This window comes from Meriones unguiculatus, chromosome 3 (assembly GCF_030254825.1).
Source record: "Meriones unguiculatus strain TT.TT164.6M chromosome 3, Bangor_MerUng_6.1, whole genome shotgun sequence".
Lineage (NCBI taxonomy): Eukaryota > Metazoa > Chordata > Mammalia > Rodentia > Muridae > Meriones > Meriones unguiculatus.
Genome location: NC_083351.1, coordinates 167,468,161 through 167,493,134, shown reverse-complemented (window position 1 = coordinate 167,493,134; position 24,974 = coordinate 167,468,161). Strand labels below are relative to the sequence as shown.

General features: G+C 43.6%; 2 protein-coding genes across 2 annotated transcripts; one reads left to right on the top strand and one right to left on the bottom strand.

Annotated features, from left to right (window-relative positions):
* Positions 1-334: 334 nt before the first annotated feature.
* LOC110539910 (PRAME family member 12-like) lies at positions 335-3,003 on the bottom strand. The gene is made up of 3 exons (XM_021626726.1): positions 2,708-3,003; positions 1,664-2,254; positions 335-911 (listed from the first exon to the last, which is right to left on the bottom strand). Exons 1-3 carry the CDS (start codon positions 3,001-3,003, stop codon positions 335-337), a joined length of 1,464 nt encoding a protein of 487 aa, XP_021482401.1.
* A 16,917-nt stretch (positions 3,004-19,920) lies between these two features.
* LOC110543634 (PRAME family member 8-like) lies at positions 19,921-22,543 on the top strand. Its single transcript, XM_060378851.1, is given in 5 exon segments — positions 19,921-20,216; positions 20,623-20,843; positions 20,846-21,212; positions 21,969-22,403; positions 22,405-22,543. Coding segments are annotated over 5 exon segments (1,458 nt in total).
* The last annotated feature ends 2,431 nt before the right edge of the window (positions 22,544-24,974 follow it).

Sequence of the window (24,974 nt, the reverse complement as noted above, 5' to 3'; positions counted from 1 at the left end):
GAACTGTCCAGACTCTGGCAATGAGGGTGATAACTGAAAAAATAGCTCAGAGGTAGAACATCTAGGTTTACAGTTGCAGGAAGAGGCCACTGGCTATCCTGTCCTGAGAGAAGTTACTTATAAAGGCAAAACTGTCTTTCTGACTCAACAAGACACCTGTTCCCAAAGTCCCATTGTTCTCAATGTTACCTTAGGTCTCCTATATCCAACTCAGCAAACAACATTTGGATTCTAACCTTGAGCAGAGCCTGAAGCCACAAGCTCTGAGCATTCAAAATGAGAGATGTGTCCCAAGCCTTCCATTGCTTCAAATGCAGAAGTTAGGTTTCTATATTTACTGCTGCCTCCAATGACAAAGACACAGTCGGAATCCCACCCCATAAACAAAGCACTCTCCACATCTAGGGCACATATGTGTAGCAAAGAAGATGTCCTTGGGCTGCCTAATAGCCCTGAGGCTATCTATTTGCTCAGAACAGAGTTGGGCAAATCTTTCTGTGGAGACATAACTGAACTCATCATAGCACTCGAGAGGGGCAGGGTACTTTTCCACTTTCATCTTGCTCAAGTTCGCTGTGTGCTGCAAAAGGTCCCTCAGGATGGGCATGGAGAAGTCATTGCAGTAGAAATTGACCTTGCACAGCTGGGAGCACTTGCTGAGGGCAGGAATGAGAACAGTGAGCTGAGAGTCCTTCATCCTACAAGCCTTCAAGTCCAGGGACAGCAAAGTATCTGCCATATTCTCTAGGAGGCCTTGGAGAGGCATAAGATCCAAAGCCTTTAAGGGCACACCTTTCATGTCCAGATGTTTCAGCCCAAAGAGCTTTGAACACTCAGAGAAGTAGTTCAGGTCTGCCTGTGAAATGTGGCAGTAAGTGATGGACAGGGTCTCCAACGGGGTCGTCAGGCATCTAGGGATAGAGACCAGGAGGTTAGTTCTGGAAAATGATGTTGGGGAGTATAGGGTGGCATTTACACAGAGGTAGAAGCAGCCCAGTGACCCAAAGTACATTCAAGGGCATCATTTTAGATGCTTCTTGTTGGAATCTCCTTTGTCAAGACAAACCCACACTTCTACGGGCCTCACTCTCAAGCACAAAACCATTTCAGCCCATTTTCAGCCCTGAAAGCACACATAAGGAGTTCCAAACCATGAAAGTCCTGGCAGTCTCTAGGGACACTTCCTGTGTGCTCACTGCACTCTGAATCCCATCAATGTCTCTGCACAGTCACACTTGTAGTAATTTAACATCCTCACTATCCCCCTTGTCTCAGGCACTCAGCTCTACTTAAGCTCAAAACCAGTCACCCATGGGAAATTCTCGGAGGCTGAGGCTGTTCTCACAGACCTGAGTTCAGAGCTCCCCTCAACCACTGTGCTTGTGTGTCCACCAATTCCTCATTACACTCTCCCCTTCCTGTTCCCTTTCCATTGGATTGGTGGGCATCATTCCAAGAAGAATTACATCCCATCCTTACTGAAGATGACCTTCAGTCTCCTGATTCTTGATAGCTTATTTGACGTGGTGATTCAATAACTTCTGTACTCTAGAGGCCTAAGTGTTTGTTCCCATTCATGCACAGGTCTCATAAATGACTAATCCTTAAAACTACATATAAAGGTCAGCTCTAGTAGCTGACCCAGCTCTCTATCCTTGCTTACCTGAGGACCTGATTGATGAGGTCTCTGAGAAAGTAGACACTCTTTAAGGAGAGGTGCTGAAAGCAGTTGAATCTGGAGAACTGAGAAATGAACTTGTTGATACACTTGTCTTCCCTATCTGTTGTCCTGTTGCTAATCTTGAAGACACTCGTGGAGATGGGTGCCAGTAAGAGTTTGTGAAGATTTCTCATCTGGCCCAGGCAAGGAGCAAAGTCTGCCAGCATAAACACATTCCAGTGTGTGTTCAGTTTGAATTCTCGGATATGCTCTGGATGAAAAACAATCAGGACCTCTTTAATAATGTGGAAAGGCTGAGCCCAGATGGTCATTTGTGGACAGCAGAATTGGATGGAGCCCTTTCTTTGCTGGGCCCACTGCAAGAAGCAACTTTGTTCTTCATCTACAGGCAGCCTGAGGCAAAGGTCAGCTACCACCTTCAGGCACTGCCTCAGTGCATATCTGGGAAGGACCTTCACTACTTCCTGCTCATCTGGGGTCTCTGCTGAGCAGTCACCATCCTCTGCACTAGCCCATATGCTCCAGAATTCATGGTGCTTCTCCCTCAGGTCAAGAACCTGAAGTTTTCCCCTCCTGTGGGTAAAATATGTGAAGTGTTAGCTACATGGCAAGAACCCACACTTACTCAGCATTTCTTCTACATCTCTAAACTCAGTTCTAAGTCCTTCCAAGGTGGGTGTTTTTTCAACAGCCACTTCCCACCCTGCAGAAGCTTTCCCTGAGCTACACAGATAGCCCTGGTAACTTTCCTTTCTCTAAGTAACTCAGTTTCTTCTTAGTCCCATTACTAGTGATTGGGGGAGCCAAGGATGGCTCATTTTCCTGTGTGGCTACATTTGTTCCAAGTGCTGAAATAGGAAACAGTCCATAGGACAAGCAATGAACAGCTTACAAGATCCCTGCATCCCTATCCAATGATAGATCAGGAGCCTCTGATCCTCTCAAGAAGAAGCCATTCTCCCTGACACCACAATTTCTTCCCTCTTATCCATAGGCTCCATTCCACAGTACTGGCTTATCACTTACCTGGGGTGAAACTTTCTTTGCAGCCATGTATCTACTTCTGTGAGAACTGCCTGGAAGGTTTCCAAGTCAGGAGTCTTCATCAATGCTCCCACAGGGAGACAGGGGAAAGGCCAGGCTGCCACTATTGCCTTTACAGTTGTAGTATGTCTGCCAGTCAAGGCCTCCTTGAACAGTGCTGGCAAGAGCTCCATGGACAGTGCTGGCAAGAGCTCCAGAGCTGACATGTCCAAGGTCTCATCTCTCAGCAGAGCCTGCCTTGCCAGCTTCAGGAGTATGGGTCGAGTCTGAGCACTCATCCTGGAAGGTCTTCAGTCAGAAGGGTCCTGGGGAGGCATGCAGGGGAGAATACATGGTCAGCATCAAGTTTAGAAAACCCCCATACTTTAGAGGAACCACTCAAGGTCAGGCAAAGTTACTGCTCTGACAATGGTAGCGATATCAGCTTAAGCCATTGTCCTCATAGGAGGTCTCAAAGCAAAACTCCATCACTGGCAAGCACACTGAAGATTACACATTCCCTAGTGTTCCATTCAACTCTTCCCAATGCCCCACTCAATCCCATCCCCATTGGGCAGGGGTCCCCTGCAGTCTGAATGCTGAGTACCATCTTTGTGTGCAAACCAGACATAGATCATGTCTCATATCTTGGGACAACAGAGCATGGGGAGCTTACACACCCATCCTACCCATAATTTTTCTAAAGCATGGAAACTGCCTGTGAAAAAAATGAGATGATCATGGAAATGGGGTTGATACTCCATCCTGTATTAATTAAAGTTGTGTCAAAAATCTGATTTTAAATCTAAACCTTCTCTTCAGTAGGTTCGTCTGAATGAAAAATATTGTCACAGAAAGCCATGAAAGAGAACTATTCACCATTCCGTGGTAAGGATGAATTTTAACACTCCTCAGTGATTGGTTCCTGGCTGGTGGAATGTAATAAAGGACTCATATTCTCTAAGAGGCTGGCCACCTAAAGTTTGGTCATGTTCCAGTGAGTATAATGGTCACAAAAACTGAATTATTTTTTTGGTTGGTGGGACTTGGGGAGGTTGACATGGGTAGACTAGGAAGTGAGTGTTCTCAGGGTTCAATGATGTGAAATTGCCCAATAATCAATAAAAATATTGCAAATTTTAAACGTAGTTTTAAATCATATACATCCAGAAAAAATGCATTAGAAACTTAAGTAAGTAAATAAATAAACAAATGAACAAATAAACAACTTCCTCATCTTGTGTCTAACCTCTCTGTTTCAGGGGCACTGGCCCTTTGGATCAAAGTGACTTACCTGTTCTGAGCACTGATGAGCACAGGGTTTTTGGATCCCAACAGAGCCAAGCTGTCACTACAGTCTTCAAGTCACTGAGAAAATTACTCCTCTGTCTCCCCTGAAGACTTTATATAACACCCTGCTCAGCCCCTCCCTATTGCTGCCCCACCTACCAACCACAAGCTGCCATCTGCTTGCATATTTTAATCCAGACACTTAATCCCACCTTGGGTTCTCCCATTCTCTAGATTGAATCAAGCATTCTGGGTCAATGCAAACACAACACAGAATAGGATAAAATCATGCGTCCACTTACTGACTAATTCCCTAACCTTGAATTTTATGATTTGCTTGCTTATTCATTTACTCTTCTATTTGCTCTTGTTCTCCTTGCTTTTGAATTGTGTTCTGACAACATTGTTCTGTAGGTAAGGTTAATTTGGAATTCCAATTCACAGGGATCCTCCTGTCTCAGCCTTCCTGCTGGGAGGATTACGATATTAGCCAACTACCCTGGCTGGGATTATACATTTGTGACCAGCATGGTTCAGAGTGGGAGTCAGCAGGATGCAGGAAGTGTTCACCTGTTCCTGAAAATATACACTTACTTGTCTACTCTGCAATAAAGAGCTGAGCTTCATGCTTTGCCAATCTTTTTGTTTGGTAGCTACTCAGAGGCTTACATCAATTAATAATGTTATTACTTCAGGAATAGCCACACAGTGACCGTTCCAACACCATACTCAGATTACATCATTTTGACCAGCTAAACATAATCAATTATGTTCCAAGTGTATGGCATTGTATCTAGGAGGCTAGGCAAATCACTTTAAGCTAATTGGCTAGGATTAGGGTAGGGAATCTCATAGGTGCTTTCCAGCTATGTGGAAATAAGGAATATAGCAGAATGTTGTGATCTTTAACACAAGCAGAACATGCATTTGTCATCTATTGATTGATTCTAAACAGCAAGTAGGAACTATTGAATTGTATTCTGGTGTCAGGCATGGAGGGATTGAGACCTTGGTCTTAATTTCACCTTACAATCAAAATGGCAACTTGAAGACAAAATGGCTTCTGATATGCTGAGAGAACAAAAGATTAAAAATTAGCAGCTATTATTAATATTTAAGGCCTGAACTAAGTGGGTGGAGAGGTCTAGTAATACCTGCCTTACTGCATTCTTTTCCGCACTCACTCCAGATACATTTGCTAGGAAACTGGCCCATCCCCCTTTTGAGGGACACCAGATCATTAATGGTCTGGGGACCTTCCTATAGCCAATCAATTCAAAATGCAGCATTTTGACCAATAAATGCTTGCCAGGCAAGAATCACCCCTGCCTTGGGCATTCTGGGAGGAACCAGAATCTTTAAATGACCCAACTATCCTGAGCCTGGGCTCTTAGCTCTCACCACTATGGTGGTGGGGGGTTGTGAGCCGAAGCTGCAGCTTGTAATGATTTGTAATTTAAAAGATCCTTATGTGCTATCAATGGACTCGGCTCCTGGTGGTAGTCTTATGGGGTATCGAGATTCGGGCAAAACGATGTGAAAGGTGACAGCAAGAGTTAACTGAGGACCCACAGTCATGCTAAGGACTAAAGTAGGTCTCTGCAGAGTTGCTTTAGAGTTTAAGCAGTTCATAACAATATTTGGCAGGGCTTTCTGTGCCAGGAATTCAGGTAGTGCAATCCTTGCTTGGCATTCACAAAACAAAAGGTGACATCTAGACATGATCTAGAAAATTTGGAACATGCCTATCCCCCGAGAATTTGAGAGTTTAAGTATACAGGGCTCAAAAGATCAATGTCTTCATTGGCTATAATTGTAAATTTGGGGGTGCATTTCACTTTCTCACATTTCACAAAGTGTTTCAGGGAGGGAGATGCCACTGGTGGTTCTCAGGAAGTTGGGTGTGATTTCAGAAAAGGAGGATCACTGGACATGGAGAGATGCTCAGTGGTTAGGAGAGCACCCTGCCATTGCATGCCCAAGATCAGTGCCCAGCATGTATGGCGGTGTCTTGAAATGTCCTAAACTTGAGTGCAAAGGAATGTGCTTACCTTTCCTGGACTTAATGGGCACAATTATGTTCATGTGGACATGCACACAAGCACATACACACATACATACAAACACAAATGGAGAAAGAACGATGAGGCTGGAAAGAGAGAGAGACTTTGACACACTCTGTACTAATTGGAACATCTCTCTCAAATCCTCACCTCAGGGATCGGGGAACCCTGTAGAAATGAAGAAGAAAGACTGTGAGAACGACATGGAATGGAGGACACCAAGAAACCAGACCTTCTTAAACCCAGCAGAAGAATGCACATATGAACCCAGAGAGACTGAGGCAGCATGCATAGGGCCTGCATGGGTCTGTTCCACATGAGGTGTCAGTGTGGAGAGGAGTGGACAGAAGCTCCCATCCCTAACCCAGAAGATAGGGATAAGCTATTCCAAATGGGAATTGATTTCTTTCAAATGGAGTCTCCCCAAGAATGCAAAACCCACTCTGACAAGCAGGCCCAGTGACCAACTATTGATGCCAACCCAAAACGAACTCAGTGGCATCTTTGAGGTTCTTGGTCTCACAATGTTTTATCAGGATTTTTCTTTACTTTTTATATTACCTTGTTTTATTTTCTTACAATTCTATTTCTGTTTATGTTTTGTTTTGGACTTTTAAAACATGGTTTCTCTCTGTATCTCTGGCTGTCCTGGAACTGACTTTGTAGACCATGCTGTACTCAACTCACAGAGATCTCCTGACTCTGCCTCCTGAGTGCTGGGATTAAAGGTGTGTATCACCACACCTGGCTCCCTCACTCTTTGTCCACTTTTTAAGATTTAATTATTTTGTGTATGTGAGTGCATTTCTGCATGGACATCTGCATGATAGAAGAGGACATCAGATCACATTATACATGTCATTGCTGGGAATTGAACCCAGGACTTCTGGAAGAAGAAACAGTGCTCTTAATCACTGAGCCATCTCTCCAACCACCTGGAGCCTTCTTATTATTCTTTTTTTTTTTCTTTTTAGAAGGTATTTTTTTTTTCAATGCAGTTTATTCAGGAACCTTGAACAATCATCGGACCCTGGGGAAAGCCAGCCCACAGCTTAAATAGCCTCTGGGTAGCCAACCCCAGCGTGCCACGTGGGCAATGCAGATAAGTCCACATACATGGAAGCAAGCCAGATCCTCGGCCTTAGCCAAATGTGGAATTGTTTGTGACAGAGAGCACTCACCATCGGGAAGGTGGAAGGCAGAAACCAGATCCATCTTTAAGGCTCGGCATTATGCAGCTCTCTACAGTTCCCCCTTTTTGTTTTAGATGCATCAGGCAAGAGTAGAGGTCTGATCTCTGATATTAGAAATAAATTAGGACTTTGTACCTATGTTCATTTAGGTGTCATCCACCCAAAGAGCATCAGACCCGTCCGATACCTTTTTTTCAGAGGCGGGACCTGGGGCATCAACACGCATGCAATCAGACTTGCTCTTCTCTGGGTGGAAATCGGCTGACCCTGAGTGCAGTGCTTAGCCTCGCATCCTGAGCATAACATTTTAGCTTTTTATGGTAGCCAAACATGCTTGGGGAGACTGTCCTGCTTCAATGGCTGTAAGGCCTGAATGATCATGGCTGCATTATGCTGTTGTGAGACTCTAATCTTGCATATACACCACAGGCAAACCAAGGAGACCAACACCAGAAGGCCTGCTAATGCCCACCCATTCCTTCAGATGATTCATAGCTGCAGCAATCCATGGTGATAATCCTGTGGCTAGTCCTGCATCCACTCTGGTAGAATTTACTGTGATAATGGCCACTGTCAGCTTCTCCATCGTAGTATCGAATTCTCCAGTCCAATTACCTAAAATATAGCTAGACAATTGTTTAGACAGATTTGCAGCACAGGAAAAATTCTCATGTTGTATGCTAGTGACACAAAGTCCAGCATACTTTCATTGACAGCCCGGTTGAGCCATTTGCCATAGGGTATCAATTTGCTCCTGCACGAGGTCAATCCTCTGATTGAACACCAGCAAGCCTCCTTTTAGTTGAGCATTAATTCCTTTTTGTACATCTAAGGCATGAGCTACATTGGCTAAAAGATTATTCAGGGACTGAGCAGTCTGCACAGTATGACTCATGGCTAATGCCACGGTGGTAGTTCCAACAGCCGCCAATGAGGGCGGCTGTAGTTCCAAGATCCCTTTTCTGTCTGAAGAGAGTCATAGCGTGAGGGGCATCAACGGGCACAGGCACCCAGCGAGGCATGCGAGTAACCAGGGCATACCTAAATTCACTAGCATTCCAGCATTGGGCAAAAAAGCAAGTATCATCACCACAATTACTTGGCTCTATCTGGCTAATAATGAATAAAAATGGGGAATATAAACAAACAGGTGTGGGCTTATAGGAAATATTATGAGAAGCCTTAACCCCCTTGTTGGAACATCTTGCATCAGTTCTAGAACTAGCAGTGGTGGTGTCTGAGGTCTGAGTAGGTTCAGGAGACCATTGCCCCCAGGGGCGAGACATGCTCCATGTAAATTGACTAACTCCATGTTTTGCTCCACTTTTGAAAGTCATTTAAGTTACTGCTCTATCCTTGGTGGAGACATCAGCTTAAGCCATTGTCCTCAGTGTTGGCCTCAAAGCTAAACTCCCTCATTGGCATCAAGTGAGCCCCTCTATTAGACAAATGGGCACATGATTTCCAGGTCAAAATACCTTATATATGACCCTTAAAAAATAAAAAAGCCAGCAGCGCATGGTGACACAAGCCTTTAATCCCTTAACCCTAGAGGCAGAGGTAGGTGGCAATCTCTGTGAGTTGGTGGCTAGCCTGGTCAACAAAGTCAGTCCAGAACAGCCAAGGCTACACAGAGAAACCCTGTCTTTATAAAAAAAAAATAAAGAAAAAAGCCATTCATTGTGGTTCAGTGTTTAATTCCTGCTAAGTAGGGCAAAGACAGTAGTTGGTTTCTACAGGCCTTTCTGGGTTACAAAAGCAGACCATATCCAAAAACAAAAGCTATTTTAAGAAGATGCAAACCGAAGCCTAAGTCAAGGTATTTGAGTGACTCACAGTTGTAATTCCACCTATTGAGAGACAGAAGCAAAGGAGCTGTCAGAAGACCAAAGATGTGTCATCTACAGATCTCCAATGTGAGCCTTTGTCTCACAAAATCCATAAAAACAATGAATGAATAAATGAATGAAGCACAGTATGAGGGAACATGATAATAATCCCAGCACTCACAAGGCTTCTGAGTCAGGAGCATCTTGATTACCTGATGAACCAGAGACACATAGCGAGTTGTAGGAGACCATGAACAGCATAGTAATCTATGTCTCAAAACGATCAACAATCATAATGAAATCAACCAGACATTTGAGATGAAGGCAAAACCTCATTTGGAATTAAACCCAATGTCTTTGTGTGTTCATCTGAAGAGAGATAAATCAATATTTCCTGTCTCATCTTGGGGATGAAAGGTCTTTTAACTGGGTAGGGCACTCCTAGCATTCGGGGAGGTAAAGGCAGATTGAATTCAAGGTCAGCTTGGTCTACAAAAAGGGTCCAGGTGAGCCAAGGCTACACAGAAAGCTTATCTTGAAAACAAACAAACAAACAAACAACAAAACACCAAACCAACCAAGCAAACAACAAAGGTCTCTACATCCAGCTGCAGAATCCAAAGGAAGACAATTACTCACTAGTTCTGAGCACTACTGATGATGTCTGGACCCGAACTGAGCCAGGCAGTTACTCCAGGGCTCCCATGAAGCCTTCATATACCTCTCTGCTCACGCTCCCTACTGCAGCCGCACCTTCCAACCACAAACTGGAATTTTCTTGGATAGTTCAATCTCCACCCTTTTAATTCTATGTGAAACATTTAATCATTTCAGTGATTGAAACAACTCAGGAGAACATCCCATCTCCAACTTCCCAAAAACTCTTTAGTAAATATAAACATGCACTTGTTAAATAACTATGAAAAGCTGAATTTGATGATTTGTTCTTTCATTGGCTTACTTGTTACTCAATTTGTTTTATGGACAGGGTCTTGTACTGAGGCTAAAGTTCTTTTAGAACTCTAGTTTGGAGCAATCCTCCTACCTCAGCATCCCTTTTCCTGCTAAGATTATCTGGCTGAATTTTAGTCATGGGACCAAAGTCATTCTGAGTTTGAGTCAGCTCAGGGTTTACTCTCTTGATGATAATAGATATAAAATAATTTAGAGATACTGTCACTGGTCCTGAAGAGTTTAAGTTAGCCTGGGTGACTCCATTTTGAAATGAGGAGCCATCTTGACTGGGAGGTGAACTCAGATACTAGTAAATATCACAGATTGTGCAGTTTGCAGAAAACAAAGTTAACTCTCCTAGCAACAGCCTCCAGGAAATATCAGAGAATAAATACTTGATAGAAAATAGAGACAATCTCTCTGGCAACAATCAATGAGAATTGGTTGGGAAAAATCTCCCCAACATTCCAGATGTAGTTTAGAAGAATAACCATTGGAAGTTAGACTTCAGATAGAAGGTCACCTCGCTCCTCTGACTTTTACCCAATTCTGTAATGCCAAGGCATGAACCCCCTGCTTGCTGTCATGGAAACTCCCTGCCTGTAGTTTTTCCCTTTAAAACCCCTGTTGACCCAAGGCTTGGGGTCCCATTTCTCTACTGCTATGTCAGTGAGACTTGGGTCCTGAGTTCAGTCACTCTCGTAATAAAGTTCTCTTGCTTTTGCATCGAGTGGTCTCCTGTTGGTCTTTGAGGGTCTCGCGATTTCAGCATAACAGTCCTTGGGACAAACATTTTGTCAGAGTCACGAATGTGTTCTGGCACTCAAGGCCTGAACTGGATGCTCTGTCAATGAACTGCAGTAGTAGCTACTCAAAAGTTTGAGGCAGGAGGAAGACCTGATTCCATTAATCTTGTGGCTGATCAGGGAGTTGGGTATGGACTTAGCTGGTAGAGAGCTACCCAGCATGCACCAGGTCCTTTCTCCATCACTTAGTGCACCAGACATCTGGGACACACCTATAAACTCAGAATTTAGGAATTGGAGGCAGGCAGGGCATGGGTAGCAAATGCCTTTAAGCCCAGCTAATTTCAGAGGCAGTTATGTGTGAGTTCAAGGCCAGCTTGGTCTACAGAGGGAGTTCGAGGACAGTCAGAGCTACACAGAGAAACTGCCTTTAAAAATAAAAAATTGGGAGCAGAAGGATCAATTAAAGGTCATCTTCAGCCAAACTGTGAGCTGAATGGCAGCCTGAGCCATGTAAGACCTATGCTCTAAAATGGACAAAAGCAAAACAGAAAAAGGAGGCCCTGAGTGAGGCGATGTCCTTGGCTCCTGGAAAACAGATAGTGCTGCAGGAAGGATCAGCCCATCATTCTTGTTCAAGGAGATGAAGTCAAGAGTGGGACATGGTCTGAAGTGTTTGCTCAGCAATACTGAGCACCTGCTGATCTTCCATTCCTAGCACCTACATGGAAATGATCTGTAACTCCACTTCCCAGGGATCTGAAGTCCCCTTCTGACCTTGAGCCCCAAGCATGCATGTGGTGTACATTCATATAAGCACAGGGAACACCCAAACACCTAGAATAAATCATTAAAAGAAAAAAAAAAGGTTGGATATGTACAAGGAATAGTGCCACGAACCTTTAAACCCTGCACTTAGGAGGCAGAGGCAGGCACGTCTCAGTGAGTTCAATGCTAGCCTTTTCTAAGTAGCTAATTCCAAATCAGTCAAATTTATGGAATAAGGGTCTGCTTTAAAATTAAAATAGATCTGGGCATGGTGCTGCATGCCCTCAGACATTCCACCTCAACATGCACTCTCTCCTGCCTGCACACAAATATACAAATGAAGGAATATGCTAATCATGGAAAGAAAAAGTGAAAGCTGACCCAGGGTGCTGGTGTAAGCTTCAGGATTTGAAGTAGTGTTGCCACAAAACTGAGTCTAACCTGGACTCTGTAATGAAATTCTGTCTCACCTAACCAAAAACCAACAATGGGGGCTGTGTTAATTAGGTACCTCCATGGCTTGCCCTGGGTTTGATGAATGAAAATGGGTGCAGTAAAGAAAATAGAAAAGCCAATCAGTGGGTTAAAGGGGAAGAGTTTATTACAAACTACCATGGCTGTCTCCTGGGAAAAATCAAGGGGAAAACTACAGGGGAAAGATTTTCAGTGTTAAATGGGACCTGGGGAAAGAGGGCTTGTAAGCAGGGACTGAGGGTGCCTACAGGCTGGCATTGACCCTGACAAATTAATTGGCACCACAGTCTTGTGTCAGTGGCAGGTTCACAAGTTTCTCTTGCCAGAGATGAAGACAATGACTCTAATTTTAGCAAGCAGGAACTTTCTTCAAGTCCTGGAAGGAATGGGGTCTTTGGCTGAATGCCAGCCATGGGAAAGTGACTCTTTTGGAGGACCAGACACTAGGCTCAATGCAAGAAGACAGAAATCCCAACCTTAGACCTTGTGATTCTCCTGATTTCAAGCTTTTTCTTGAACTTTTTTGTGATTGTCCTGTGTGCCTCTGAGGGGCATCCTTGGTGAATCACATGACTTGGGTGGAACCTGGCGAGTTCTGTTGTTTGGGAGGCTTGGATTGACCAAGGTGCTATAAGCCCTGTCCCAGTGACTTCGATGTCATGTTCCTCAGACTTCATAGAGCTGGGATGGATAGCCTGGCATTGTTGTCTCTTCTGGCTTCCTGGATGGCAATTGAGGCATTCCCTTGGCCTTTGACTTCGAGGCTGAGGCTCTGCTGATGCTCTGCTCCATTTCTGGGCATGAAACCTCCACATCTCATGCTGGTCTGGTGGTCCGGGCTTTTTTTCTGTGTCCTCTTCTGCCCTCTATTGCTTGTGCAGCTGTGACACCAGCTTCTCAGTTGTATCCTTAATAGTTGGACACTGTCATTTTTCCAACCCCCCACTTATCCTTCCTGTTGTCAGTTCTGAGCATCCATAGTATGAACTTGTGAGCCTCAGAGCAATAGCTCATTACTTCCCTAGCCAGGAACAGCAGCTTCCTTCCTTGCTTGGCAGTTTGTCCTAAAGGCAGAGCTAGAACCTGCTGACTTGGAATCCAAGCCAAGTAATAAGCTAGCCCTCTCTCGCTCTCTCTTGGTTTTTAGAGACAGGATTTCTCTGTGTAGCCTTGACTGTCCTGAGTTTACTTTGTAAGCCAGGCTGGCCTCGAACTCACTGAGATGCACCTGCCTCTGTCTGCCTCCCTGAGTACTGGGATCACAGGAGTGTGTCACTGACCCCAGTGTCTTCTTTATTTATAAACTCCAGAAGTCTGAACATGGAAGTACATAGCCCACTTCTAGTGGTTCTCTTTCTTCCTCTCCTTTCTCCTCCTCCTCTTTCCTTTCTCCTCCTTTCTCCCCTCCTACTTTTTTTTAAACAATATTTTATTTTTATTAATTACAGTTTATTCCCTTTGTATCCATCCCACACGTGTGGCCATCACTCTTTCCCCCGAATCCCACCATCTCTTCCTCTTCTCCATCTATTCCCCTCCCTCAGTCCACTGATAGGGAATGTCCTCCTCCCTTTCCATCTGATCCTAGTCTATCATGTCTCATTAGTAGTGGCTGCATTGTCTTCCTCTGTGGCCTGGCAAGGCTGCACTGCCCTCCCCCAACTGAGGGTGAGGTGATTAAAGAGCAGGCCAATCAGTTTATGTCAGAGACAGTCCCTGATCCAATTACTAGGGAACCCACTTCTATACTAAGCTGCCATGGGTTTGTTCAGGGGTTCTAGGTTATCTCCATGCATGGTACTTGGTTGGAGTATAATTCTCAGAAAATACCAAGATTTTTTGGTTCTGTTGCTCTCCTTGTGGAGTTCCTGTCCTCTCCAGGTCTTTCTATCTTGCCTTCTTTCATAAGATTCCCTGCACTCTGCCCAAAGTTTGGCTATGTGTCTCAACATCTGCTTTGATGCTGTGCAGGTGAGAATCTTTCAGAGGCCCTCTGTGGTAGGCTCCTGTCCTGTTCCTTGTTTCCCCCTCTTCTGATATCCATCCTCTTTGCCTTTCTGAATGAGGATTGAGCATCTCTCCTAGAGTCCTCCTTCTTGATTGGCTTCTTTAGGTGTATAGATTTTAGTATGTTTGTCCTATATTATATGTCTAATATCCACTTATGAGTGAGTGTATACCCTGTGTGTCTTTTTGCTCTGGGATACCTCACTCAAGATGATCTTTTCTAGGTCCCACCATTTGCCTGCATATTTCATGACTTTCTTGTTTTTAATTGCTGAGATTTTTTTCCCATTGTGTAAATGTACCACGATTTCTGTATCTATTCCTCAACTGAGGAGCATCTGGTTATTTCCAGCTCTTGGCTATTATAAAAAAAGCTGCTATGAACATGATTGAGCAAATGTCCTTGTTGTGTGCTTGAGCATCTTTTGGATATATGCCTGGGAGTGGTACAGCTGGATCTTGAAGTAGGACTATTCCTAATTGTCTGAGAAAGCACCACATTGATTTCCAAAGTGGTTGTACAAGTTTACATTTCCACTAGCAATTGTAGGAAGGTTTCCTTTTCTCCACATCCTCTCCAGCATGTGCTGTCACTTGAGTTTTTAATCTTAGCCATTCTGATGGGTGTAAAGTGAAATCTCAGGGTCATTTTGATTTCCCTTATTAGTAAGGACATTGAGCATTTCTTTAAGTGTTTCTCTCCCATTCTATATTCCTCTATAGAGAATTCTCTGTTCAGCTCTACACCTCATGTTTAATTAGATTACTTGATTTGTTGCTATTTAACATGTTTAGTTCTTTATATATTCTGGATATTAGCCCTCTTTCAGATATAGGGTTGGTGAATATCCTTTCCCAGACTGTAGGTTGTCATTTTGTTATTATGACAGTATCCTTTGCTTTAGAGAAGCTTTTCAGTTTCATGAGGTCCCATTTATGATTGTTGATCTTAGAGCCTGTGCTCTTGGTTTCTGTTCAGAAAGTTGTCTCCTGTGCCAATGAGTTTAAGGCTCTTCCCCACTTTTTCTTCTAGCAGGTTTATTGTGTCTGGTTTTATGTTGAGATCTTTGATCCACTTGGACTTGAGTTTTGTGCAGGGTGATAAATATGGATCTATTTCCATTTTTCTACATGTAGACATTCAGTTAGAACAGCACCATTTGTTGAAGATGCTATCTTTTTTCCATTGTATAGTTTTTTTCTTCTTTATAAAGAAATCAAGTGTCTGTAGGTGTGTGGGTTTATTTCAGGGTCTTCTATTTAATTCCATTGTTCCAGTCTGTTTCTTTTCCAGTACCATGCAGTTTTTATTACTGTTGCTTTATACAGCTTGATATCATGGATGGAGTTACCTCCAGAAAATCTTTTATTGTAGAGGATTGTTTTAGAAATTCTGGGTTTCTTATTATAACATATGAAGTTGAGAATTATTCTTTCAAGGTCTGTAAAGAATTGTGTAGTAATTTGATGGGAATTGCATTGAAACTGTAGATTGCTTTTGGTAATATATCCATTTTTACTATGTTAATCCTGTTCTATGTTTTCATGTTTTAAAAGAAGTTATTTATTTTTACTTTGTGCACTTTGCTGTTTTGATTGCATGTATGTCTGTGTGAGGGTGTTGGATTCTGGAACAGGAGTTACAGATAGTTGTGAGCTGCCCTGTGGGTGCAGTGACTAGAACTTGGGTTCTCTGCAAAAGCATGTGGTGCTCTCAACTGCTGAGTCATCTCTCCAGCCCTCTGCCTCCATTTGTAGAGTAAGACATGGGGTCTCACAGCTCAGGAGTTCAAGATCATGCCCTCCCCAGAAAGTCCCACAGATCATGGACTCGTTGCAAAAGCAAGAGATTTATTAACCATTGCACAATGGGGTCACCCCTGCCGTTCAGCAAAGAGTGGGACCAGGAGACAAAGGCCTTTAGATTTTTAAAAGAAAAATTGTGGGAAATTTGAAGTTGCAGTTTTGGAAATTTAGGATTGGATGAGGAAGCTATAAAGTAAGATAATTGGTTAGTCTTAGGTGCTCAAGCTTGGCCAGTCCTGCCAAGTGTGGATGCAGCTGCAATTGAAGGTGGGGGTGGTTAGTTCATCCTTGAAGATTAGGGGCTGTGGACTTTTGGCTGGAGGCCAGGAGCTACTCAGAAGTAGTCTGGGTTGGTTCCTAAGAAACATTATCTCAAAGACAAGGGTCTGGTCCTTCTTTTTGCTGAGTGAAGGTCATTGCTTGCTTGCTTTTTTTCTATCTGTCCTCACAGTGAGGGTCACATTTTTTTCATTCTCTGGGAAGGTACTAAGAGGCTTTAGCTTAACCTGAACCTAAAACTGAAAACTATAGGCTTTAGAAGACATACAAGTTACAAGGTTAGTCTAACCCTTTCAGTAGTATGAAGCTTCTTCCTGTCTAGCTCATTCTTGGTGGCATCATCTCTGCATAATGTGCCAAGCTGGTCCTTCCTGATTTCCTTCTTAAGATTTACATACTAGAGGCTGGAGAGATGGCCCAGCACTGAAGAGCACTAGCTGCTGTTACAAATGATCTGGATTCCTCACAAACATTTACAGCCTCCAACTGTCTGTGACTCCTGTTCCAGGGGATCCAACACTTTCACACAGACAAAGATGCAAACAAAACATCAATGCACATTAAATACAAGGTAATGGATTATGTAAAAATTAAAAAATGGATTTATGTAATGTTTACACTATTTCTTTTTAACAATTTTAAGCTAGGCCTGATGGCACATGCCTTTAATCCCAGCACTGGGGGAGGCAAAGGCAGGTAGATCTCTGTGATATTGAGCCTAGACTGTGTAGACAGAGGCTGCACAGAGAAACCCTGTGTCAAAAAACAAAACAAAACAAAGTGAAACAAATAATTATTGTCTGTGCAGCATGGAGTACTACCTGTGTCTTCTGGAGGTGAGAACTTAGCTTCAGAAAATGGGGTTGCAGTCATTTGCGAGCTGCCATTGAAGAGCTTAAGATAGCCTAAATATAACTCCATTTTGAAATAAAGATCTTGACTGGGAACTGAATTCAGGTACCTGGAAATATCACAGAATGTACACCTGACAGAAAACAAAGTTAACTCTCCTAACAACAGCCTCCAGGAAATATAACAGAATAAATGCTTCATAGAGAATAGAGACAAACTCCCTGGCAATAATCAATGGGAATCAGTTGAGATCGGGTGGGAAAATTTTCCCCAATGTTTCAGATATGGTTTAGGAAAATAGCCATTGTGATTATATGCCTTAGCCATTGTGATTATGTGCCTCAGAAAAGGTCACCCCGCCCTGCTAAACTTCACCCAATTCTGTTACGCCAAGGCTTGTGCCCCCCTGCTTGCTGCCATGAAAACCCCCGGCTCACAGACTTTCCCTTTAAAAATCCTGTTCACTCAGAGCTCAGGATCCCCACTTCTCTACTGCTGTGCCAGTGAGACTTGAGTCCCAAGTTCAATCACTCTCATAATAAAACTCTCTTGCAATTGCATCGAGTCATCTACTGGTGGTCTCTGAGGGTCCTGTAAACCTGGCATAACACCATGTGGATGCTGGGAAATGGAACTGACTCCTCTGTAAGAGCTGTCAGTGCTCTTGACTGCTTAGTCATTGATCCAGGCCTTTTTCACTATGCTTCATTTATTGAAAATAGATATTTTTTTATACACCACATTCTGGTTATGGCTTTTTGTCCACCAGCTCTTCTGTCCCAATTCTCTTCCATCCCAATCCATACTCTTTTCTCTTCCCTAAGAAGACAAACAGGCATCTTAAGAATAGTAAGAAGGAGCCAGGGGGTTGGAGAGATGTCTCTCAGTGGTTAAGAAAACTGTGTTCTTCCAGAGGTCCTGGGTTCAATTCCCCGGAACAACATGGTGGCTCACAAATATCTATAATGTGATCTTATGTCCTCTTCTATCATGCAGATGTATATACAGAGGAGCACTCACATACAAAAAATAATTAAATCTTTAAAATTGAGAGAGAGGGAGCCAGCTGTGGTGGTACATGCCTTTAATCCCAGCAATCAGGAGGCAGAGTCATGAGATCTCTGTGAGTTGAGTCCAGCATGGTCTACAAAGTGAGTTCCAGGACTGCCAGAGTTATATAGAGAAATCCTGTCTCAAAAAACTAAACCACAAACAAACAAACAAACAAAAAAACACTCTTCCAGAAATAGAATTATAATAAAACAAAAGAAACAATTCAGAATAGGAGAAAATAAACCAATACAGGAAATAATCCAAAGATAAAGCATGAGGAGTTGGCCTGCTGGCCCTCTTCTGTAACCCCAGCACTCAGGGAGACAGAGGCAGGCAGATCTGTGAGTTGGAGGCCAGCCTGAGGCCAGGACAGCTAGGAGCTTTGGCTCACATAGTAATTCTCCCAGCAGGAACCCTCAGGCAAGAGGATCCCTGTGAACTGGAAATCCAAATTAACCTTACCTACAAAACAATGTTGTCAGAACACAATCCAAAAGCAAGGACAACAAGCGCAAATAGAAGAATAAATAAATAAGTAAGCAAACCATAAAATTTAAGGTAGGGAATTAGTCAATAAATGGACTCATTATTTTCATTCTATTCTGTTTTGGTTGTGTTTTTGCATTGACACATAAATCCTGATTCAATCTAAAGATTCAGTCTAGATTCAAGGTGGGATTAAGTGTCTGGACTCAAATATGCAAGCAGATGGCAGTTTGTGGTTAGGGTTTGGGGCTGCAAAAGGGAGGGGCTGAGCAGGATGGTATATAAAGGCTTCAGGAGAGGCACGGGAGTCATTCCTTCAGTGACCTGAAGACTTGTGGTGACAGCCTGCCTATTCTGGGATCCAGAGACCCTGTGCTCATTAGTGTTCAGAACAGGTAAGTCGCTTTGATCCAAAGCACCAGAACCCCTGAAATAGAGAGGTTAGACCCAAGATGGGAAAGTCATTTATTTGTTCATTTGTTTATTTATTTACTTACTTATGTTTCTAACGGCTTTATTTTTCTGAAAGTATAGAAGTTGAAACTACCATTTAAATTTGTAATGATTTTATTGATTATTGGGGAATTTCACATCATTAAACCCTGAGCACACTCACTTCAGGTCAACTTTTCCACTTGCCACCAATCCAAAAAAAAAATGGAATTTCAGTTTGTGTGGCCAATATACTCCATGGAACATGATCAAACTTCACATGGACAGCCTCTTAAAGAAACATGATTCCTTTCCCACCTGCCCCCAGCCAGGAGCCAGGAGAAGAGTGTTAACATTTTGCATCCTCACCACAATGTTGAATTGTTCTCTTTGATAGCTTCTTGTGACAGTATTTTTCATTTCTGTCCCTTCATATGAACCTAAAGAACTTGATTGGATTTAAATTCAGGTGTTTTTTTTTTTTACATAACTTTAAGTAATACAGAATAGGGTAACAACCCCATTTCCAGGATCATCTCAGTTTTTAACAGGCAGGATCTATGTTTTAGAAAAATTATGGGTAGGTTGTGTGTGTAAACTTCCCATGCTTTGTTGTTTCGGGACGTGTGACATGATCTCTGACTGGTTGGCCCACAAAGATGGCACTCAGCTTTCAGACTGCTTGGGACCCCTGCCCAGTGGGGATGGGATTGACTGGGACATTGGTAATGGTTGGATGGAACTCTGCGAAATGTGTAACCTTGGGTGTACTTGTAAGAGGCTCCTTGTGCTGTCAGTGAGGGAGTTTGCTTTGAGACCTCCAAAGAGGACAATGGCTAAGCTGATGTCTCTACCATTGCCTGAGCAGTAACTCTGACCTTCAGTGGTTCCTGTGATGGTGAGGGGTTTTTCCAAACTTGATGTTGAGAATGTATTCTCTCCTAAATGCCTCCCCAGGATCCTTCTGACTGAAGACCTTCCAGGATGAGTGCTCAGACACCACCCACACTCATGAAGCTGGCAAGGCAGGCTCTGCTGAGAGATGAGACCTTGGACATGTCAGCTCTGGAGCTCTTGCCAGCACTGCCCATGGAGCTCTTGCCAGCACTGTTCAAGGAGGCCTTGACTGGCAGACACACTACAACTGTGAAGGCAATGGTGGCAGCCTGGCCTTTCCCCTGTCTCCCTGTGGGAGCATTGATGAAGATTCCTGACTTGGAAACCTTGCAGGTAGTTCTAGCAGGAGTAGATATGCAGCTGCAAAGAAAGTTTCATTCCAGGTAAGCAATAAGCCAGTACTGTGGGATGGAGCCCATGCATAAGAGGGAAGTGATTGTGGGGTCAGGGAAAATGGCTTATTCATGAGACTCCCGATGGATCATCAGTTAGGAATGCAGGGCTTTTGGAAGCTGTTCTTTGCTTATCCTAAGGAAGATTGGCTGTGGTCAGAGCTTGGAATAGATGTATGTACACTGTGAAATGAACCTTGCCTGTAGTCCCACAACCGCTATTTTTATTGAGACTAAGGAGAAATAGAGAGTGACTTAGAGGAAGAAAAGTTATCAGGGACACCTATGAAGCTCAGGGAAGTTAATGCAGGCCAGTCAGGGAATGCTGAAAAAAATAACACCTGAGTCATGTTGGGTTTTGCCATGTAGCTGACACTTGACATGTTTTTTTCCACAGGAGGGGAAAACTTCAGGTTCTTGACCTGAGGAAGAAGCACCATGAATTCTGGAGCATATGGGCTGGTGTAGAGGATGGTGACTGCTCAGCAGAGAACCAAGATGAGCAGCAAGTAGTGAAGGTCCTTCCTAGATATTCACTGAGGCGGCGCCTGAAGGTGGTAGCCAACCTTTGCCTCAGACCACATGTAGATGAAGAACAAACATGCTTCTTGCAGTGGGCCTGCAGAGAAAGGGCTCCATCCAGTTCTGCTGTATGAAAATGACCATCTGGATTCAGCCTGTCCATGTTATCAAAGAGGTCCTGAAGGTTTTTCATCCAGAGCACATCCGGGAATTTGAACTGAACACAGAGTGGAATATATTTATGCTGGCATGGTTTGCTCCCTGCCTGGGCCAGATGAGAAATCTTCACAAACTCTTACTGGCACCCGTCTCTAAGAACATCTTCAAGATTGGCAACAGGACAACAGACATGGAAGACAAGTGTATCAACAAGTTCATTTCTCAGTTCTTCAGATTCAACTGTCTCCAGCACCTCTCCTTCAGGAGGGTCTACTTTCTCAGAAACCGCATCAAAAGGGTCCTCAGGTAAGCAAAGATGGAGAGCTGGGTTAGCTACCAGAGCAGACCTTTCTCTTTTGTTTTAAGGGTTAGTAGTTCATGATGCCTGCCAGTCAGTGAGTACAAGCATTTAGCACCCCTTGCATACAGAATGCATGTCTTGATTCCATGTATAGTGAATCATAGTGTCAAATGCACTATAATGAATCGGAAAACTGAAGGTCAGATTCGGTAATGATGGGATGTAATTCTTCTTGGAATGATGCCCACCCAATCCAATGGAAAGGGAACAGGAAGGGGAGAGTGCAGCGAGGAATCGGTGGACTCCCAAGCACAGTGTTGAGGGGAGCTCTGAACGCAGGTCTGTGAGAACAGCCTCAGTCTCTCCGAAATTTCCCATGGGTGACAGGTTTTGAGCTTAAGTGGAGCTGACAATTGGGATAGTGAGGATGTTAAATTACTACAAGTGTGACTGTGCAGAGGCATTGATGGGATCCAGAGTGCAGTGAGCACACAGGAAGTGTCCCTAGAGCCTGCCAGGACTTTTGTGTTTTGGAACTCCTTATGTATGCTTCCTGAGCTCTTGGGCTGAACTGGCTTCTGCTTGAGATTGAGGCCAAGAGAAGAAGTGTCAGTTTGTCTTAAGAAAGGAGATTTCTGCAGGAAGCATCTAAAATGATGCCCTTTGAATCCTTGGGGAACTGGGCTTCTACCTCTATGTAAATGCTACCCCATACTCTCCAACACCATATTCCAGAAAGTAACCTACTGGTCTATCCCTAGGTGCCTGATGACCCCATTGGAGACCCTGTCCATCACACACTGTAACATTTCACAGTCAGACCTGAATTACTTCTCTGAGTGTCCGAAGCTCTTTCAGCTGAAACATCTGGACATGAAAGGTGTGGGCTTAAAGGCTTTGGATCTTATGCCTCTCCGAGTCCTCCTAGAGAAGGTGGCAGACACTTTGCAGTCCCTGGACATGAAGTGTTGTAGGATGAAGGACTCTCATCTCATTGTGCTCATACCTGCCCTCAGCAAGTGCTCCCAGCTGGCCAAGGTCAGTTTCTATTGCAACGACTTCTCCATGCCTATCCTGAGGAACCTTTTGCAGCACACATCCAAATTGAGCAAGATGAATGTGGAAAAGTACCCTGCCCCTCTCGAGTGCGATGATGACTTCGGTTATGTCTCCACAGAGAGATTTACCCAACTGTGCTGAGCAAATAGATAGACTCAGGGCCATACGGCAGCCGAAGCACATCTTCTTTGCTACACATATGTGCCTTCGATGTGGAAAGCGCTGTGTCTATGGCCGAAGATTCAGACCTTGTCTTTGCCAGAGGAGGCGGCAGTAAATAGAGAAACCTAACTTCTGCATTTGAAGCAATGGAAGGCTTGGGACACATCTCTCATGCTGGGAACTCAGAGCTTGTGGCTTCAGACTCTGCTCAAATTTTTAGTATCCAAATGATCGGAGAGCTGGATCTAGGATTCTGAAGGTGACATGGAGAACAATGGGACTGTGGGAACTGGGGTCTTGTAGTCAGAAAGACAGTTTTGCCTTTAAGCGTCCATCTGTCAGGACACTCTTGCCAGTGGCTTTTTCCTGCAGCTGTAAACCTGGATGTTCCCCTCTAAGGTATTTTTTGGTTATCACCCTCACTGCCAAGGTCTGGAGGGTTCCATGACACAATGAATGGAAAAACACTGGTCTCTAGTGGGTGAGACAACGGTCATTTCTAAATTGGCATCCATAAAATGACAGTTTTGGTGACACTTCTTCCATTCTTGTCCTTTTCCTGCCTGTGCAATAGTTACAACTGTCTTGTGTGGTTGTTCTTTCACATGCTCTGAAAGTTGACACTAAAGTGAGCAACATAGACACAGCTCCTGTGAATATTAAGGGGGCTTTAATGGATCAGACCATTAACGTCCAGTACACTCAGGCCACAAGGCACCATGGACCCATGAGAGGTGACTGAAGAGAAGGAGAAGACCACACAGGGAAAAGTGAACAAGCTTTTCAACAGTTATTTCCCTTCCAGTCTTAAAACCTTGTTTTGTTTTTCATTGAAAGGCTTATGGATTCTGGGCTAGCCTTGGACTCTTGATATTGTCTGGGTGAGACTACCACCATATACCAATATATCCATCCCGCATACCGCATGTCCCTAGGGCTGTATTCCTGTGGACTCCAAACTCTGTGAAGCAGCCATAGTGTATATAAAGGTGTCCAATGCCACATAAGTCCCTGTCCTTCAGAAAACATTTTATTTATGGAAGAATTTTATTTTATGTCTTCAGTTGTGGTCTCTGTATTGATGTATATAAGAAGAAAAATCTCCCTAGTCCTTGCCATTATATGCCCTTTTTCTGTATAGTAAGATATCAATAAAATGATTTATTTCTGAATTGTTTTCTTCTCCATTTAATTATTTATTGAACAGCTAGAACAAGCTTTTTATGTTGTTGTTGTTGTTGGCAACAGACATTTATTAAAACCTTATAGTTGAAAAAGAATTGTGGGTAGTGAACTCAGGTGGTTTTACGTATGATGTGTTTGTAATTATTTCAGAGTCAGGGGTGTCTTTCAAAATTATTACCATATTTAATGATAAGAATTTATAGAAGAAAGTCAAACAATAAACAATAGATGGTTTCTCAGAATGATAGGAAGTATATTTCCCCTTTTTTAATTTTACTTTTTAATTTATTACAATTTATTCACTTTGTATCCCAGCTGTAGCCCTCCCCTTGTCCTCTCACAATCCTGCCCTCTGTGCCTCTTCTCCTCTCTTGCCCATCCCCCCTGATCACTGATAGGGGACATTCTCCTCCCCTTCCATCTGACCCTAGTCTATTAGGTTTCATCAGGACTGCCAGCAGTTTCTTCCTCTGTGGTCTAGTACAGACCCTGCCGTGCCGGGGAGGTAGTCACAGAGTCAGGTACTGAGTTTATGTCAGAGACAGCCCTTGTTCCCCTTACTAGAAAGCCCATGTGAAGACTGAAATGCCATGGACTAAAAATGTGCAGGGGTTCTAAGATTATCTCCATGAAGGGTCTGTGGTTGGAGTCTCACAAAAGACCCCTGAGCCCAGAGTTTTTGGTTCTGTTGTTCTTCTTGTGGAGCACCAGTCCCCTCCAGGTCTTTCTAGCTCCCCCTTCTTTCATAAGGTTCCCTTCACTCTGCCCAAAGTTTGGCTATGAGTCTCAGCATCCCTTTAATACCCTGCTGGGTAGTGTTTTTTTAGAGGCCCTCTGTGGTAGGCCTTCTGTGGTAGGCTCCTGTCCTGTTCCCTTTTTTCTCCCTCTTCCTATATCAGTCCCATTTGCCTTTCTAAATGAGGACTGATCATCTTTCCCTGGGTCCTCCTTCTTTCTTAGTTTTTTTTTTTTTTCAATATAGTTTTTTATTTATTACAGTTTATGCAGTTCGTATCCCAGCTGTACCCCCATCATCATCTCTCCCAATCCTGCCTGCTCTCTTTCCCTCATCTCCTCCCATGTTCCTTTTCCAGTACACTGATAAGGAAGGACATTCTCCCCTTCCATCTGACCTTAGCCTATCAGGTCTCCTCAGGATTGTCTTTCCCAGTCTTCCTCTGTGGCCTGGTAAGGGGGTACACTGCCCTAGGGAAGAGTTGATCACAGAGTCAGCCACTGAGTTTATGTCAGAGACAGCCCCTATTTCCCTTACTAGGGTACCCATTTGGAGAATGAGCTGCCATGGGCAACAGCTGTGCAGCAATTCTAGGTTATCCCCATGAATGGTCCTTGGTTGGAAT